Source organism: Echeneis naucrates, chromosome 9 (genome assembly GCF_900963305.1).
Source record: "Echeneis naucrates chromosome 9, fEcheNa1.1, whole genome shotgun sequence".
In the NCBI taxonomy this organism is placed as follows: domain Eukaryota; kingdom Metazoa; phylum Chordata; class Actinopteri; order Carangiformes; family Echeneidae; genus Echeneis; species Echeneis naucrates.
The window spans coordinates 13,977,534-13,998,064 of record NC_042519.1 but is presented as its reverse complement, the minus strand read 5'-3'; the positions used below and the strand labels follow the sequence as shown (position 1 = coordinate 13,998,064).

Below are 20,531 nucleotides of genomic sequence, written 5' to 3'. Positions count from 1 at the left end.
AAGGCAATGGCAGTGTTGCTGTTTCGGTGGTAATTATGACATTAATGACCCTAGAAGAGTCAACACATTAAAGATAATGCATTAAAATTTATGGAAATCCTTATTTATTAGCTTATTAATTAGCTGAATGAGGTGGAAAACTGACAGGCAAAACAAGACAGGTGAAAAAACAAACAAAAAAACAAAATGGGTAAGAAAAAGGAAAATTAAATGGTCTTTAATTAAGGAAAAATAAACCAAGTAGGGAGAAGAAAGTGGAGTGAAAAGTAAAGCAAAGAAAAAAAAGTGGAAGGGTCTGCCCACGATAGAAAGAGAGAGCAAAAGCCACCAGAACCAAGAGACAAACTGACAGAAACAAATTAATGGACAGATAGTGATTAGATTTAGAGAAATAAACGTTAATTCCAAAGCTAAGCACAATTGACTGTGGCACTGCTGGGCATAGGGATGCTTTGGCATACTGATTAGTCCAATGAGAGATGAGCGTTTCCCAGTGCCACCAGGAGAAAAACTGGCAAACATATTATCACAGGGATAGATAAACAGAGGGCAGAGAGCTTAGGGAAATAACGTGTGTGCGTTTGTCTGTGTGATAGTATAGGAATGAGAGTAGAAGCCTTTGCAAGTTGCCTTTATACATTCTCTGCAAGCAGCCTGTGAGAAACATGCAAAAACACTCTTGCTGTCTCTCTGCCCTTATCTATCCAATCTTCACGCACAAACTGACACACACACAGAATTACAAAGTTGGGGCATACAGGAAATTACCAGCCAGGTGAGGAGGAATTGATAAAAGAAGGAGAGACAGAGATGGAGTGTGTGTGCGCTCCCTTGTTGAATGGATATCCACATTGAGAAGTACAACGTGACATTTGTCATGTACACACAGCCTTACTCAGCTCTATATTCACGAGACATAAGCATGGGTTTGTATTTGTACATGTACATGTGCATGCTGTGGATATAAACTTTTGTATGATGCATTTTTCTTTACTGCTATTTGAACATCAACATTTATTAAATATGAGCAATACTGGTGATATGTAACAGACAAAAACTTTGAAGTTCTTGTATCATATTACCAGCACAAAGATATAAAAAGTCATGGAACAACATTTTCAAAACTGTTAAGATACTTACTGTATGGAGTTCTCTATGCGCGTGATGGTGAGGAAGGCTGCTAGATTAGCAGTATACGAGGAGATGACAATAAGAGCAAACATCCACCAGACACCCATCATCATTCTCGTAGCAAGAGTGGTATACGGCACTTCTCCACCTTGAAAGAACGGAAAGAAACAATGTTCAACAATTGCACAATAACAGAAAATCAGCTCATACAATCAACTCTGCTGCAGGAGAAAAAGTCGTTAGAACAGCAGAGCATATCCTGAAAGATAATGTTTGGATAATCTGATCTGATGCTTTGGCACAGATCAGATTGTCACAAAGCCACAAAGAGGAAACTGCTGAGAATTGGAGCTATGCTTCAAAAGAGCACATCTTTGAGATATGATAATATTTATGTACTGAAAAAGAACTGGCCTTTGCAGGCTCACTTTTGATATGTCTTAATGCACAGTCACTCTCAAAACACCAGCTGGCAGAGCTGTTTTGTAACCTGCTATTGTCATATATTAATGTGATACACATCTTTAATCAACAGAATGCACAACTGGTCTCAGGCCTTCCCATTAGGATTTAATGCTGACTGTAGCACACAACAATGAAAAGTGGATTGTCCATTTGCAAGTGTAGAACTTTTTTATTTCCCCCCTGCATTGTAAACAGCTTTTGCTGCCTTGTCCTCTGAAATCTTGTTGTGCAGTGGTAAAAAGCTAACTGCATCTTCTCTCTGTAAGCTTGCACTCTATCTTTGGCCTTCACAAAAATAGTTTTGCATGGACTATGGTTTCATAGAGACACACACACATTTAATCCATTTACACAGCACATTACATTTCACGTGCATACTCAACATCAACACACAAACACAATAGTGATTGATTTGCAGCTCGAGCTGTTATCGGTTGCCCTGATTGAAGCCTGTCAGAAATTAGCCCCATTTATCCTTGTAGCAGGAGGATCACATCTACATCAGCTCAGACCAAAAGCCACTCTCCTCGCTCCCACCTCCTTCAGCCAAGACTCAATAATATATGTGACACCCACATAATTCCATGTTCTCTTTCTCCACTGCATTTTTGCTTTTGCCATCTTCCTCTCGGGGCTTTTCAGCAGAGCTGATAGCATTTGATTTAATTCAAGTTTGTTATCTCTCTCTCTCTGGATTTACTGTATTTTTCTCAGGCAATATGTACATTTTGTGTTCACATCAGGCTTTATCACAAGCCTGAAGACAGAATACTCTGCAGCACTGCATTTGACCATATAGTCGTTTCAAATAATCCCTGTGCCATGTCTGCAAGTGTCTTATTATCCCACTTCTTTCCCTTCATGGTGTAGGCGTTCAGTTCTATGTTCCTAAAATGTGTTACTCAGTCGCGGTCACACATTTTCAATTTTATCCTTCTATATATTTTACAAGGTATCCAAACTGAGACTGACATTTTTTTTCTGATGACCCATTTTAAAATACAGAGAACATTCAAATACAGATGAAAGACATTCAGTATCAGTAATGTGTTTAGCAGTGACTGAGCAAAGACTGACAATGTCTTTCATCTGTATTTGAATTTCCTGGCACCTGATGAATTTCAATTTAACATATGATTCAGTCTTTTAGGGAGCTTTGTGATCACATTAGATAAATATCTGGGGTTTTCTAAAATCTAGAATAGAAGGACATGAATTAAATTATTAAATATAAAAATTGCATAAATCATATTTTTAAGTTCATGTGAACTATTCAGGAGAAATGACTGTGGATTTGCCATTGGGAAAATGAATTGACTCTTTTCCAAGGCTAAATGCAACCAGCAGGCAGATGCTTTTTTTCCTCATAATGTGGGCTGCCAAATGTCCAAATATAAGCCAAACCATGACTGCAGCACCTCCAACTTTAATGGCGTCTAAAACATGACCTTTGTGAATCATTCCACCCGCGGAAGGTATTTTAGGTTTCATACCGGCAATTGCAACAGAGGACCGATTAGGCTTACCAGAAAGAGAGAGAGGGGAAAAAAGAAAGAAAAAGAGGAAGGGAAAAAAATCCCCAAAAACACCAACATTGTCAAGTCAAAAGACTCAACTGAGTTCTGACATCTGAATGTCTCAAAATTTAAAGGTGGTCGATTTTTGTCTCTGTTCCAAATCAAATTTAAAATTAAAACCAAGTGCAACACACTTTTTGAAATGTTTCCTGTTTTTAATGCGTGGTAAGAGTGAGAAATACTGATACAGGGTAAGTGATAACACCTTTCCAAGATACTATTTTTGGATGATGTATGTTTAAATACATTGTCTAAAAATTCTCTCCTACTTCACTATGGACTTTTGTAAAATCTTAAACTCATTTAACAGAATAAAACTCAGTTTTATACTGCAATATAGTAAATTTCAAGAGTCAATAACTACCTATAACAACCTACTATGTGGCACTGCTTGGACATTGTATGTATGCTGTATGACAGTGCAATACTGTGCTGACACTAAGAGGGCATGCTCCACTGTGTAACTTGCTTGTAAATATTAAGGATATCCAACAAAAGTAACAGTCATAAAATGAAAAGGATAATTTAATATCTATTTATGAGTACTTTTTTCCCCAAAATAATTGACATCAATGTATTGCGCTACCTCAGTGTACTGCCTCATTCATATTGTGCGCTGTCAAAACCATTCTCATATAGGAAAAGACAACCAGATGGATGTCACAGGCAGTCAGTGAACCATCAAGTCACTGAGCGGTTGAGTCATATGTCATGTGCATGCATATGTGCAAATGCCTACAAACGCATTTTGCATCTTTTCAAAAAACATCAGTTTTCGTGAACTCTGCAGCAAAATGAGGTTAAATGACAGTGATACAAAAAAAAAAAAAAAAAAACAATATGCAAGCTGTCTATTAGAAGTCCGAGCGTAAGCAGCCCTCTAAATATCCTGGTTACACGCAACTTCAGTTAAGCCTAAACTCACCATGATGTTTCAGCTGACACTGAATAACAGTCTTAAAAAACACACTTTACAAATAAGCATAGAAAACTGTTTAGCTGTTAATGTGTAATGACCATAAAATTATTTCACTTAAGATGTTCATTCGGTGGAGTTAAAGAGAATAAACAGAGAAAGCGACATTATACAGCAACTATTTTATACATAGGGCTCAGAGCAAAGGTGTGTTTGTTTGACGTGTTCGATAAGGCACCTCTCAAGTCTCAAACCATTGAAGAACTATAAAATGTAAGGGAATGGATTTCTGTTAGCATGTGAGTGTTAATGGAGGAGACATAGTTGTCATGAAGTAGCTTTTGTGGTTGCCAGGTGGGCTGATCCACAATAACTTAGTGTTCGCTCAATACAGCCCTGTATTCTTAGCACCATGTCTCCTAGATCATTTTCTGCTGTTACACCATGTAACTGTGGATTCCTTTATTTCTTCCGACTCATTTAAAAAAGTACAATTTCACACAACAGGGTGATTTTGGTGCATCATTTTACTATGTCTATCACCATTGATCTGTTATCATTTCACTACTGTTAGTGGACAATAATTGCAGGTATACTTCTTATCTGGCCATTTTCATAATAACTGATTGGCCAATTAAACAGGTAGGTGGCTGGCTGGCAGGCTCCCTGTTGCATTGGCTGTGACTGATTGACTTCTTGTATGAGCTGGCTGACATATTCGTTCATATCCGTTTTGCAATTAGTGAGTCTGCTCTTCCTGCAGTTTTTTGCTTTCAATATCACAAGATAATTTTGTGATTGTCTGAACAATTTCACAATTGATAAATTGCAACAATCAGTTTTTTTACTGTAATATTTCCTAACCTAATGTAGCCATTTATTGTACTTGCAATGCTGTCCTATGAATCAACACAGACATCCAAGATCCGAGAGTTGACCGTCACCACTACACAACCACAAAAGCTGCTTAGCAGACTGGCTAGTAATTAGTCCTTCCTCCCCTGTCTAATCCTCTCTGTTTTATTCATTCATTTCCCTCGGAAACTTCCTGTATTACTCCTTTCATTCTCATTTCTTATCTTTGTGCCTTTTGGCTTATGAAACTAAATGAATACACAGACCTTGATGAGTGTCTCACTGTTTGGTTGAGTCCCAAAGAAAAAAGAAACGAGGCAAAGAATAAAGGCTGAGTGAAAGATAACCAGGAATACATTACACTGATGAATACAGTACTCAGCAAAAGAAAAACTTTTATTAGAGTACTGTTTGCTTTAATAAAACCCAGTAGTGTATGCAAAGATTTCACAAGAAGAAACTTGTTTCAACAATATTGCATCGAGCAAGAAAGTTGGATACCCAGAAATACGAGAGGCCCAGACATGTTCTTTCAAGCCTCTGTCCTGAGACAAACTAATTACAGTGAAAGTGAGCTGGCCAAAAGACCCTTGAGCGTGCCTGTAGTTGTGCAGCAAATCTGATGGGGGTGACAGGGCGGCCAAGATATTTTGTTTGGAAAGTCGTAAAATGAGACACAGGGTAGTGGTCTTTTTCATGAGGGCTTGTAAAACCTTTGTTATCTATTAAGTTGCTCCCCTCTCATTGCACATAATTAAGAAAAATTTTTGAGATTTTGTGGTCAATGTGATTATCATGGATTATATTAATGCCAACTTCTAATTGCAACAGTATACTACTATATAGTACAGCACTGTACTGTACTTCCAAATATACTTATCTATCATTCCATCTCAGCCTACAGTGATGACAGGTGTTTTACTCTTAATAAATACATTAATAAATAAATAAAAAAATCTGTAAACAGAAAAGTGGTAGAAGATGGATTGATAAAAAAAAAAAAATCTGCATGAAACCAATAAGCATTACAAAAAGAGTTTGACAGGAAGAACTGACTGGACGATTTGGTTATAAGATGATTTAAACAAACACCGTCAGTCACTATGGTGAAATGTGGGGATGATGTTTGAGTTCACCATGTGTGCAGCCTTGTGGTGATGGCACCAGCAGCAACATGTTTGAATAACCAAACTCTCTTTCTACTTTTCATGGCCTCAGACAGTGATGAGGCTTTGCAGTGTCTGTCCACTGCTCTGGAAATCCACATCAATCAAAGGCACCATCACTTTTTAAAATTGACATTCCCACTGCAAAGAGCTGTGAGGCTTCCCTTCAGAGTTACTGCATCACACTCAAGTTATTCTTGGATGAAAGAAGACTAGAGCAGATCATTAGAGCTTTTTAAACAAGGAAAGAGGGAGTTGGAATGTGTTCAGCTGATGTCAGCTCCCAGTTGGAATCATTGCAATCTTGCCACAAAATGATGTAACTACTTTTTAACCACAATTTGGACAATCTCAGTCTTTCACAGTCCTGAAAGTATTTAGCTTTGTTGGGGTTGTACTGTGGCAGGCAACAACATAATGTTGGCATAATGTGTTAGAAAATAGAATAATAAAACAGAAATTGATATTTACTGTCATGAATTGAAATGCCCAAAAGAAACATCTAGGCAGAAGAAATTCGCTGTTTCAAAGGCTGAGTCACAAAATTATCCAGATTAGTGCAAGAAACAAAACACTAAAGTGAAATACAATACAATGGGGGTGTAATAATGAGTTCTTATCCTGCAGTCAGTAACATTAGCTGTCTTATTCCTTTATCATCTGCATCAGTTAGAAGGGGAAAAATGAGAGACAAAACAACTTCTCCAATCATGAGAATATGTATTATTTTCAAGTTGGTTCAGCTTTAAAAAAAAGCACACTAACTTTGTTGTCTAATTTTGTTGTCCTTGCCTAACATTGTATTTATAATTTAAGTCAATGATCAATATAAAATCTGCACAAAGATTTCCTACAGGTTACTACAGAAAAACACACACACACACACACACACACATATATATATATATATATATATATATATTTATTTTTTTTTTTAACATTGTTCAACATTCTCCTCTAGATATGGTACCTCTAAGTCAACTCCTTCCACATTTATTCTCTGCACACTGTACGCAGCATGAACATACCTAAGTGACAGAAATACATCACTTCAAGGTCAAGAAAGTATCAACATGTTGCAGCAGTGCTTGCACTCATCTTTGCACTGTCACAAATCAGAGCCCTTTAGGATGATGAACAACGTACAACAGACTGAATGAGTTTTACATGCTATCCATGTAATTGCATTCAACAATATTTGCAGATATTCTGACAACACATTATTTTTTTTGTTACTCTAGAAGGCAGAAGACAGCTTTTCATGTCACAAAATCTGAAAATGTGTTTTCTCAGAACCTTAAGCCTTAAAAAAAAAAAAAAAAGAATAATGTCTCAAGCCTCTAAAAGTCTCTGCAAAGCCAGGAAACGGTTCAAATGAACAGCATCTTATTAAGGAAAACACATTTTCATTATCAAAGTCCCAAAATGCCCCATAATTCAACCATTAATCATAATTAGTCATTCATGGCCACACGTGTTACTATTTTATATTTTTAGTTAAGGAGGCAGAAAGAAAAAAGTATGTTTTTCAAATTCAGATGATGTTTTAAGTTACAACCCCAATTACATTGACTCTCCTTGGCAGCTTATTACAACCTACAGTAATATATTATTGCTTTAATCTTCAATCAAAGCTAAATCAAAGCTGTGAAATATCCACAAATATTATCAATATAATAAAATACTTTATGATGATAAATTGTTTCTCTGTGGAACTGATCAGATTTCTAAAGTTACAGCAACGATAAGTGCACAGAGTAATTGCAACGACAATATTAGCCCAAGAATAGCAATTATTTTAAAATGTAGGACTCAAGCCATTCAAGACTAACAGAGCTGTGACTGTTGTGAAAAGATGTGGGGGCTTTCAGAATAATCCAACAATGAAAGAGCCTTGGTCAGTCAAACTGTAGGGTGTGTTTTGGTTTCTCCTGATTTATTTATTTATTTATTTTTTTTGAGTCAACAAATTCAGTGGTTTCTCAAGGCAAACAAAATCAAAGCCAGACACACACACACACACACACACAAAGCAAATAAATAAATGTCCACACACTGCTGCTCTTTTGTCTTAACTGCACAAGGACAGAAACTGTGATAAAATATTAGTTAGATACAAAAGTTGTTGTTTCTTGCAGATTTGGTGTCCAAAATTATTTTGTCAGCCAACTGAACTGTATCGAACACAGTCACTGTGCTTCCCTGCTTGCCTCTATGAAAACGCATACTTCTCCACTGCTCTTTCCCCCATCTTGTAGACATGGTGCAGTTTAAAGTAGCTGCAGGTGAGTGCAGCTTTGAAGCCAGCTGAGTGGTGGGCACATCCATGAACGTTTTATATATATGTGGCTTTCTCGTAAAGCTTCAAATCTCACCACTGGGCAAGCACCTCCACTCCTGCAGATTATAGCCCTCTGTCGTCTGTCAATGACTTGAAGGAATCCTTACTTTCCCCCCCTCATCTATTTCTCCTCTAGCACCTCAATTGCTGTCGACTGATGGTGTCCCAGTGATTATAAAAAAGTTGGGAAAGACATATTACGGTTCTGGGGATGGGGTGAAGAGGGAGAAAAGTGAAAGAAAAGAATAATGGAGAAGGATGGCTGAGTGCATGCATTCCTCCCCAATAGCCTCCCCTACCTTCTGCTCTTCAATCTCTCCATTGTGCATGTGCCACCTCTAATACTGGTGGCTATCACCCAAAGCGAGAGATTTTCCATGTGGTTAGCAATTTTTTGAAACCATCAAGTACCATCATTATAAGGAGGAGGCTGGTAATGTAGTGGATTTGAGCTAAGATGCATAACATTTAGGATTCAGAGATGCCCCCAATGGTATCTCCCTTCCCAGCATGCTTGCTGATTTCCCATAAGAACCTGAAACTGTCATCAAAAAATGATGGAGGAGTAGAGCAATGAAGACATTTGCATTTGTTTGGGTACTTGCACTTTTAAAGCATTTGCATAGAGATGGTTAAGATGATGATGAGTGTGAAGGGGAAATTAAGGAGTGTGTAACAGGACTGAGCAGACTCATGGAAACAATTGCATGCATTCACCAAACAACTTTGGGGTTCACATTCTTCATTTTTAGGTTAAACTTAATATATAATCTAAGAGTGTATTATTTAACCCATAATATTGTGTTTGTTTTTAATTCTACCAACTAGTTGGAGGAACTGATTATGTTGAAGTCTTGTGACTAATTGCTTTTAAGGGCTCTTTACAAAAGATTAAAGATTTAAAAAATATTGTATGAATGTTATAAGAAACACAAAAGCTTTTTACACAACCCTTTCTTTAGTAGTTATTGGTATTTCAGCTGGAAATGTAGGCATCACTTTAGTGTACTGGGTTTCCCCATATAATGTAAGTAAATCAATAATATTTACATATTCATTTCATTTTGTTATTTGATGGGAACAATGTGCAACATATGCAGCATATTACACCAGATACACTATAACTAGCATCTAAGTTCCATGTGTGGTCCCTAAGCAGCGGGATTCGAGACACAGCTCTCAGGGGTGATTGGGCTCCTTTCTCTGTGTTGCAAAAAGAGTAGCCATAAAAAGAATAAACCCAAATTAGTGAGTGTATAAATTATTTCCTTTCAACACAAAGCTCAACATGTGCTGAAGGAGTGTCTACATTATGGTATTTGCTTCAATAACATTATGAATATTCATGATTGATAAGTTAATATTTCATACTTGCAATGATTCACCTCAGATGTTGACAAATTGTTCTGGACCCTGTTGGTACTGGGATTTGCACTACATACAGACACCCATGTACTGTAATACTCTGAGAAACATATAACTGAATACACAAAAGACAAACACACACACACAAAGACTCCACAGTTTCAGGGAAACAGAAGAGATTTTTTTTCTTACAATTAAGAGGAAGTAAAGAGGTTAAATGGCGGCCTGTTCGTGGTCTACACCATTCTCACGCTCTGCCACCTGGGATAGCCTGATCCCCCCCTTAACTGGTTTAAGAACCACCTGCTCTGAATTTGGGAGAAAAGAAAACAATTTCCTTATTTTATGTGAAATATGGGCATCAGCAAAGTAATAAAAACGTATAACCTCCAAGTCGAAAATTAAATGAAATCAAAAGTATTACACAGTAGACAAGTTACATTTTACAGGCAAAGACGAGGCAAATCCTCACTTTACAGTATGTGACAAAATAAAATATAACGGAAAGGTTTAGATGTCACACTTCTACTCAGTTTTGGCTTTTTTTTTTTTTATCTATTAAGTCATGATTACAATTAAAGCTGATTACTGTCAAATATATCATTGACTTTCCTGGTTGGTACAATTATTCGAGTTTCAAAACTTTTTTTTCCTCCTGTTTTTTTCTGGGAAACATGCTACCTTACCTAAAACAGTTTACTTTGAAGGATTAAAAGCAAACCACAACAGACTATTTGACAACCATAACATTTTGTAAAGCGGAAAGAGGTTTTGGTACATTTAACCCCCGAGGCAAAAATGGTTCCTCTCTAAACTGTATATTAATATATTACCACAAATCAGTCTGAAGTACAGTTCACATGCACGTACTTCTACTTTCTGGATGGGCCTAGCTGTAGCTCCTGCGACGGTCTGGCCGGAACAGTCTTTAATGGAAACGCAGTACCAGATTGATCTACAAAAATCTCTTCTGGGACATTGTTGCAGCAAAAATTGCACAGCCTGTCTCATGGTCCTGCAGGCTTTTGGTTGGATTTCCATTTCTGGATCTCCATGGAAAAGTATCATCCCCCATTGCCTCTTTCTCCTCATTTTCCTCCTACGAGCTGCAGGACCCCTCTGTTCCTGGCAGGAATTCTTCCCTGATCCCTCCTGGCTCTAAGATGAATCCTCACTGTTGGTAACATCCTCTTCAGTAACATACTGCTCAGTAACACCCTCCGCAGTAACATACTGCTCAGTAACTGCCCATTCTCCTCAGCGGAGGCTCCTCTTCATGGTTGTCTACTGGAGAAATAACCAGCAAAAACAACCTGCAAACTATTTTAAGACTTCAAACATGCACCTGCATAAACATGCTTTATTGTATCCAGTAGGATAGAGAAGGCTGTCTCTTGATAAAGAAAGTTTAGAAACAGAGAACAGATTAAGCCTTTGATGATTTGAATTTCACAAATACACACACACACAATTCCATACACCTTCAAACAGGAGCAATTATGGAATTTAAAAAATAATTATTATAATTAAAATAAATTGGCCAAGTTTCATACTATTAGCCTTTAAACTGGCCAATATATTGAGAAAACATAAAATATAAAATAAGCAAACTGTACATGTTTAGGCCTCAAGGTCCCTCGACTGTTATGGTAAACAGACTGCTGCAGTTTATTCTGCCTGCAGTTCAAATCCCTGTAACGTCACAACAGAAACCAGAGAACACTGACAAGATTTTTGATGCCGATATTTCTTTAACTATCTTTGCAGAGTTGACATGTTGAGAGCATGACTTAACTTAAAAACCCACAAGAGTTCAATTTGTGTAATAAGAACAAGTTTCAATATGACTCCAGCTACAAAAAAAGATATTCAAATTGTACAGAGAGCCGCCCTTAGGGGGGACGCTGAGATGGGGATCTGTACTCACAGCGGTTAGCTCCCGGAAGTCGGTTCAATTTCACAAAAAGGGAGCAAATTATAAAAGATTGAAATGCAAATTATTCCCCCACTTAGCTGCGCTTTGGAGTGTGCTCACTATGCGGATATCTGGTTTGTCTGCGTGGGAGCGAGAAGGACACAGTATGTGCAAAATGGAGCAAGATTCTTTGCGTTATGTGTGTGCGCGCGTGCATGCACGTACATTCAGGGGAAAGATAAAACTTCACATTACTGCATTTCATCCTCAACGTTCCTTGGGAAGATAGTACACTTCATGTTTTACATCGTTGCAGTAAGAAGTGTTTTGATGGCCCTTCACTGAGAACTAGAATTATTTGAAAAAACTACTTTGCCTCTCCCTTCCTCTGACTCTGTTGATTTCTGTCGCTCTATTTTCTTGTTAGCTTTGGAAATAATCTTGTAATCATTCTATTTTGGAAAAAAACTACATCAGGAACAGATAGAGACATACTCAACAAAGCCACAGTACCCCATCGCTCACAATCATGGAGACATGTACACACGCACCTTTTGGGTGTTTGGAACCACAAGACAACAGACTGGCTTACAGTCATCAGAAACCAGTGCATGCTACTGATCAGAGAAAGAAGATGCTGATACTGTCTAACTCTTTCATTGGGTTTGTGCTCTTTTACTCTGTGCTGCCCATCTGTGGATTTGTTTTGTTTGGAACTTTCTCAAAATGTGCTGGTTTGTAGCTATTGGTGGAATCAATGTGAAGGAATAATTTATAATATCTCTCTAAATACAGACCATCAATCAAATCTATGAATTATAAAATATCTTAACTGTTTAACATAGAAGATTCCTATTAACCTGGACTTTTTGCTTATTTTAACCCTAAATGCGACAGTGTCCTTTTTTAAGTGCTTTTGCCCATTTTTCCAGAACACTTACAAACTTCAATATTCAGCAGTTGGCTGTATGTCAAAAGAATGTATTAACAGTTAACAACGAAGGAGTGGATTCCCGACTTCCGGCAACAGCATGAGCAGAATCACCAAACTGACCCTATATTGGCTATGAATCGCAACATCTCAGCTTTCAGAGACAGCTGGCATTTCTTCAATAGAGCAAACATTCGCGAACTTATGGTAATTCGAAATGCTGCTGTGTGAATGTGTTGCCAGCGGCACGCTCTGTTAAATAGGGTTATCCTTTATCCCAGAGTAAAAGTGAACAGCTAAAATATAAGAAATGGAGTGACTCTACTCACAATTTGTAATCTGACTTTTAGCTGCTCAGACATGAGCTGCACTACCTGCAGTTAGTGTTTAAAATCAGACATCCCTCCATGGGCAACTGACCTATATGTGATCATTGATAAAGTTGAGTTAAGTCTCTCCTATCCAGGATTTTTTCCTCATTCTGACAAATAAAAAGAGACAGGACAGTCAGAAAGGAGATAACATGCAAAAGGCCAGAGTACAGATGTGGTCCCTTACCATTAATGTTAGAATATTGTTTAAATATGCGTTCTGCTTGTTGAGCAACAGCAATACCTCATTGTAATCTATACACGAGGAAGGCAGGAAGAAGCTGCCATATTGATAGTTCATGGATTCACCTCTCCAATCCACTTGTAGACTATATCCAGCTCCATTAGATTCAAGATTACATCATCCCACCAGGAACTGGAGGAACAAATGGCCAAAGCGTACAAACTATCAAACCACCAGTTTTAGCCTTATGAGTCATAAATTTACAGTGTAGTACATTATCCTCACTTATAAAATGCCAGGTGTAAAAAGTATTTTCTATAGCTTTACTCAATTTTCTGTCACACTGACTGAACATATCCTTTGGCAAAATTACCCAAAACTTAACCAGAGTCGCTCACACACACACACACACACACACGTGTTTGTGTGTCTGCCCCTAAGAAACACTCTGGCCAACTTGCTGTATCATCACTCGGAAACATTCATTAAATGTGACTGCGTTTTTGGCCTTGGAGCACTTTTTCTTTTTTATATTCCTAGGAATGAAATAAGGTAAAGCAACCAGTGAAGGTCTAGTCTGTATCTGGCCAAAACCCAGGTTTTTTCTGTTGGTGTGCATGTGTGTTGCATATTTTGGAGTGTGCCTGTGCACACGTGTTGCTTTGTGTGTTAACTTCCTAATGCCGGGCAAGAAAAACTGGGGAATGAGTATTGTGATCCTGTAAGTGTGTATGTATGAGAGAGAGTGTGCACGTTTCTATCATACGCAGAAATTTCTTGACATTGGACTTATTACAGAAACACTCCTTTCTCTTCTTCTTTCCCCCTTTCTCCAAGCTTCATCAGCACATTTGTTTGTTTTCCACAGTTGAAAGAAACATAAAAATGATGGTGTCAGCAGAAATTTCTCTGAGCTTATTTACAGTCTGTGTTTCTCTGTGTGCCTCTTATGGATCGATACAATCTGCTTATGGGGCTTACAACAGCTAAAAGGAAGTAAAAGCTTTGTGTCTGTGTAAATGGATTTGTTTTCATGTGCATGTATGTGCACACATCAGTAGAGGTCAAAATTTATGTTTTCTCTTGCAGAAAGACACAGTCAACAGTGAATTCCTCACATCTGTAGGTTGTTTAAATGTGGTGATGAATGAGTTCATACAAGTCCATATGAGTTCATGAATATATTCCCTACCCACACACTGATACTGAATATCAATGTGCATCTTAAAGAATGAGGAAAGAAAGAAAGCAGGTTTTTTCTCTGCTGACACAGAAACCCCCACCCCCAAAAAACTTACTGCATCACACAGGCAGACAAAACACAAAGCCAGTGAGATTAGATCCACAGCTTTGTAACTGTTCAGTGTGTTTCTCAACAGAAAAGAAAAAAAAAAATAAAAAAAATATATATATATATAATATTACATCGCCACGTTTTGTGTGTATACCACATACACATGCACAGTAACTTGTTTTAGCAGCTACAGTGATGTATTCTCATTTACGGGACTGTATGCAGATCAAATCAATAAGACCATGTAGCCTTCTGACTGCAACTTCTGACAGATGGCTCTCTCAGCATTTTTCACTCGACTGTGGCAATTTGTATGTGTCATTTGCTATGCTCGCATACCAAAGTCTGTGGGTATGCTTGTATTGCTAAGCCTTTTCACTTTGATAGTGATTGTATTTGAGTCACTCATATTCAATTTTAATGATGTCATTTTCAATATTTCACAGCTTTCAACCCACAGTCCTTGCAGATCTGTACCCACCACTCTCCTCTTCAACATGTCGTCTTCCTTCTTCCTAGCCCTTTTCTCAATTTTTCGTGTTAGCTGAGCATAAAGTTTTACTTTCCTGTGACAATCATGAAATGCTTATTTTTTTGAGCTCTACTACTCAAACAGAAATAAAATAGAATGTAAGGAAGCTGTTATTTTTATGTGCATAATCAATATGTGATCAAAATAAAACATTTTCATGGCCACCATTTACTACAATTTCAGTCACCAGTCCCACTGTATGCGTATTATTAAATGTGAAAAAAATATGACCTTGCCAGAAGTCAAGTTTAGGTTTGTTACATTCTGCCGAATTGGTTAAAACACACCACAACAGACATGCAGAAGCTGCATAATAACCAAACAAAACAGAGAAATTTCCTCAATGTTTTCTCAGGTAGAAAATCCAGTATGGCAGGACTAATACAGCTAGCACAAGAGCCAGATGTCCAGCTACATTGCACAAAGGGAGGAAGATTAACCAGCTGAGACAATCAAATGCGTTCCAACATCTAATTTCTGTTAGGATTACAACAAGGTGTCAAACAGGAGACATTTGGGAAAGCACACAATGCTGAGTGTTACACGTTATTCTAATGAAAACAGTTTGAACTGGCATTTAAAAAGAGTAGCTTCATGTCATTCAAGAAAGTAACATACATGATGACTTTCACACATTACCAGCTCAAACTATGATCATATTAAGGCCTGTCAATCATGCCACAAATGATGTTTGTCCTTGTTTGTATTCAGACCACATGTTGTGCCTTTAAACTATCATTATACCCCATTAATCTGAGATAATGAGGTACAGCAGTCTGTTAGTGTGTCCAGCCCTCCTCTTCACCTCCCTTGGTCTTCTTTGTAGTAGCATTTTATTTATTTTCTGTCATAATACAAGCTCTTATTTGGCCACCACGAAAACTAAAGCTACTCTTGCTTTCCTTCCGACCTGGCCTATTATTATATAACCCTGTCTCAGCAGACACTATAATGAGTGACTGAGCACTAACAAGGTGTCTAACAAGGTGCACAGCACTCAGCTCTCCCACTGCTTTATCTCTTTAAATCTTGTATTCCGCCTTTTCCCTGTTTTCTTCCATCTGGCTTAAGTGCTTTGGAGGTTTTATGGCGGATGAGGTAGGAAGTTGCCTCATTAACATAAATAATCACATAAATCTTGCAAATATCTGGGTTTAGTTGAGAGTTATCAAGGGAAATCAGGATGTCATTTATTGCTCTGCCTTTTGACGATGAACAAAAGGAACAAGTTTATTCCAGCAGCATTATGCTCAAAGCCTGACCTTTACAACACACTCAGTGGGAAATAAACAAAGTTCATGTGGTCTGTTTATCTGAGGCAGTTAAGAAGAGACAGCCCAAAATAATTATGCTTGTATTAAAATTATGCTGCCCTGCTCATTATTGTCCCAGGTTTTGACTCCCCTGTGAAGGAATCTTAATAGAACAGGATCAGAGAAAACAGCTTTGACAACAATATATATTTTTTGGGAGGTAAAATTACTCAGTTCATACTACAACCTGCACAGTATGTGCGGATGAATGTTACATGTAGTCTAATATACAGATTCTGCAAATGGCTGCAGTGTGCCTATTAATTTTTTTTTTTTTTTTTGGGCAATCATCAGCTTAATGTGATTTATAGGAGAACAGCAGGAGACCCCCCCCCCCCCCCCCCCCCCCACTGAGCATGGATTAAAACCTTAAGGTGTAGGAGAGCAAGACAGACGGTGTGAGAGAGTGTGAACAGCATGAGAGAGTCAACACGTACATTACAGGATGACATGTAATAATAATAAATAAATATGATCATGCTGCTGCAGTTCCTGTCTCCACCAGCAGGAGTAAGTAACCACAATCAAAACACAGAAAGGCTGCCCTTTTCTGCTGAACTTGGCTCTACCTCCATGCAATGAAATTATTGAACATCCCTTTGAATGCAAAATGTCACATTCACTGCTATTCTAGTAGTTCAGCAATGTGTTAAATCACTGTAATGTACTCTTTTGAGTAGCAGATTGTTAGCCTTTTCAGTTTCTAATCATATTTGGAAAATTTTGCCCATATCCACAATGATTATTGCACCGTGGCTTGAGTCAGTCTTTAAATGTTGTGTTTGAAGTAGCTATAATGATTTTTTTTTATAATAATTGATGACTGAACTAGCTTGTACAAAAATAATTGCTTACAGGAAGCTGCCTGACAGGAGTTTCCTTCAGGTAAGCAGTAGTTAGCTTACAAGTACAAAATAGCAATTTGAAGTATGGCAATATCTATAGTTTTCACTCAATTTCTTGGTTGGTTAGGTTGCCAAATGCCTCTTTTCCGGGTGTAGTACCATAACATTGGTACTATGTCTTGGCTATCTTCCATCACTGAAGCGGGACAGGGCTGAATTGGTAACATCTTGAGCTCATCTCATGTGATCAGTGAGACAGGAGTGGACAAAAGATGGAGAGGGGCAAAAGATTGAGAGACAGAGGGTCAGAATCAGGAGGGATGGGTGCCCCAAAGTTAGGTCCACTTCACAGCAGGATAACAGCCATTATTGAGGGATAATGGATTAGAGGGAGTTATAAAGAGGAAGAGTGGCAGGAAAACAGAAGAGAGGAAAAGGATAATGTTGGCTTCCCAACAGTGTTGCACAGCAGAAACAGAGATAATGACAGAGGGAGCGACACACAGAGGAAGCGACAGAGGGACTGGGGAATGCTGAACATGAACACAACTCACGTTGAGAAAACGCAGCAGTAAGTAGAGAGAAGCGGAGAATTGATAGAACTTAGGGATGGAGTGATGAAATACAAACAAATACAAAGAGAAACATTTTTTTTATCTGTATGGCTCTCTAACGAGGCTGTGAAAAGAACACACACTTTCTCCCTCAGACACACACTTATAATCAAGGACACAGACAGCGATATGCGCAGCAGGAGACAGTGTATAAAAAAAGGTGAGGAGGAGGAGGAGGAGGACGAATAAAAAAGGAAAAGAGAGAAATTTGGAGCAGCAGATGGAAAGATGAAAGTGCTGATTATGGCCTATGGCCCTAACTCTGTGTATTGGTACAGTTTTTTTTTTTCTTTTCAATACAGTGAAAACAAGTAATTCACAGTGTGCATATGAGTGTGGCTGTGAATGTGTTTTCCATATAGTTGGCTCTAATTGAGAGGCAACCGCACTCAGGCTGACAGTTGGGCTGCATGCTAAGATAATTCACACATATGTACACACACTGACAAAAAACACAGTCTGTTTCTCCACAGTGCCGTTCTCCTCCCCTACTGTTCAGGACACTAATTAGGGGTGAACACCAAAAAGTAAGACAGAGGAAGCAATAGGGATATATTTGTGAAAGACATATATTAACCGTGACACAAGAACTTTGCTTTTGACTGTTCCACTTTATATCAAGTCCTCCTGGCAAAACTTGAGAGTCAGGACAGAGCAGAGAGGAAGTAGGGAGAAGGTGAGATAGACAAAAGGAGACAGCAAAGTATCAAAACAGAAAAAGGGATGAGTAACGTGTAACAGAGTTACATGTTGGCTCTAACAATCTGTCTCCTTTAGTTTTATTTTACTCGCTCTCCAACAAATCTTACTTCCAGAGCAGAGCTTTTCTCCCTTCTACACAGGTTACATGTCAGCTGAGATACGTCCCCTGACGGCCAGCTTCCGTTGCCCATTTCTTGATTTCAGCTACGGCAGAGCTAACAGTCTATTGGATAGCTGTGCAAAGGCTGTGCATGTGCTCTACAGCTATGACAAACACTGTTGCTTGTTTTCAGAAAACACAGGCTTTTTGGCTTTCAAGAGAATTTTTCTGCACAGTGGAGGACTGGAATAAATTGGTAAATATATTGTTTGACTACTCATTGCACCAAATAATATTAAAAGCTATTGGAATCAATGACACAATGTTATGTGAAATAAACTGCTTACTGAATTTAGTTGGTGTCTCATGATGTATTAAAATCCTGTTTAATGTATCTGTATTTATTTAGTATTCATGTTTCATTTTTATAATTTCCTCTTTTTTCTGCCTTCATTTTCTCTATATTTATTTACATCCGTATTTTCATTATGAAAACAACTGGTGTGTCCCCCAAAGTGTGTCATTGGGTCAACTTTTCTCTGTTGCTGATCATTTGCAATTATCCATAACACTGGGAAGCAGGCACTTCTGCTCAGTTTGCTGAAACTTTTGTATGAGTCACTGTGACTTTCCTCTGGCCATGGTCCTTCAACTCATCCAAACTGCTGCGGGCCATCTTGTCTTCTAACTTCCTGAATTCTGGCATGTCACCCTCCTCCTACTCTTCCTCCACTGCCTGCCTGTGGTGCCTCATTTTAAAATCCAAAACCTGGTGTACAAGACTGCAAAATGACTGTCCAACGCCATCCCTTTAGGCCATGATCTGTTCAGAGTGTACATACCAGCTAGTCAATGCCCTGCACTCTGCTAATGTTGGCTGCATGGCTCTCCATATAATGTGACCTGGTAATCACTCATCCCAGCCTCAACTCTCCTCCCTCCTGGCTCTGAAAAAATATTGGAATGACCTTCCAACCTCAGCCAGGGCCAAAGTGTTACCCAACGGAAGCTGAAAATTAACCTCCTTAGGAAACATTTCACATCCTTTAAATCATATCCTTCCTCCCACATCCCAAATCTTCCTCTCCTTCTTCACTACTGACTTCATTCTGTCCTCAACTCTGTGTGCTCACCTGTAAATGATTTGCACATATTCCTACTTCCCTCCCTGTCTGTTTGCTGGCAAAATATCCATGTCACATTTGTGTTGGCAGCAGTACAGATGCTCTGTTTTCAAAACACATTGCTACCAAAACCATTCTGAACAACATTCAGGGCAGATGTGGACTGATAGATGGTCTCTTATCCACTGCAGGGGTATTGGTATCAAGTGACATGGTTGGGATTCAGCACTAAGCAGGCATGGCAGCTACCCATGAATGCAAAATTGTGTTTTCTATAGCTTGGTAAATGATCCTCTGCACCATAGACTACTTGACCTTACAGTTGTCTCCCTCAGTATGGTTTATTACTCTTTAAAGCAGTGGTCACCAACCATTTGGAGCACAAGTTCCAACATCTACCTATTGAAAGTGTCAAGAGAAAAAAAGCCAAAATACTTCAACCTCAAGACCTTTAATATAGGCAAACTCTGGTATATTAATCAGGTCTTTTTCTTCAAGAACTGCACATCACACAATCAACATTAAGTTTCATTAACATCATAATACAAAGAATAGCGGGCTGTGTGGTGTAGCCTATTTCCTATTTGCATTACTGAATTATGTTCATAGTGGGGAATTTATCTCTAGTTTTTCCCCTTTAACCACAAAGAATAAAGGCATGGTCTTTTTGTTTATCTCCATAAGAGAGTCATGCACAACAGGTTATTATGTTCATAGCAGGAAAAAAGGCAACATATTTTGTGATGAACTGACCATAAATAGATATTAGTATATATAAGAGAGTAGAAGA

At 38.3% G+C, this 20,531-nt stretch overlaps 1 protein-coding gene across 1 annotated transcript in view; it reads right to left on the bottom strand.

The window, feature by feature from the left end:
* The window catches only part of grid2 (glutamate receptor, ionotropic, delta 2), a 427,408-nt gene that overhangs the window by 61,361 nt on the left and 345,516 nt on the right, over positions 1–20,531 (bottom strand). The window contains exon 12 of the mRNA XM_029511194.1: positions 1,141–1,279. Coding sequence (XP_029367054.1) covers positions 1,141–1,279 — 139 coding nt within the window. The remainder of the gene's footprint in view (positions 1–1,140; positions 1,280–20,531) is intronic.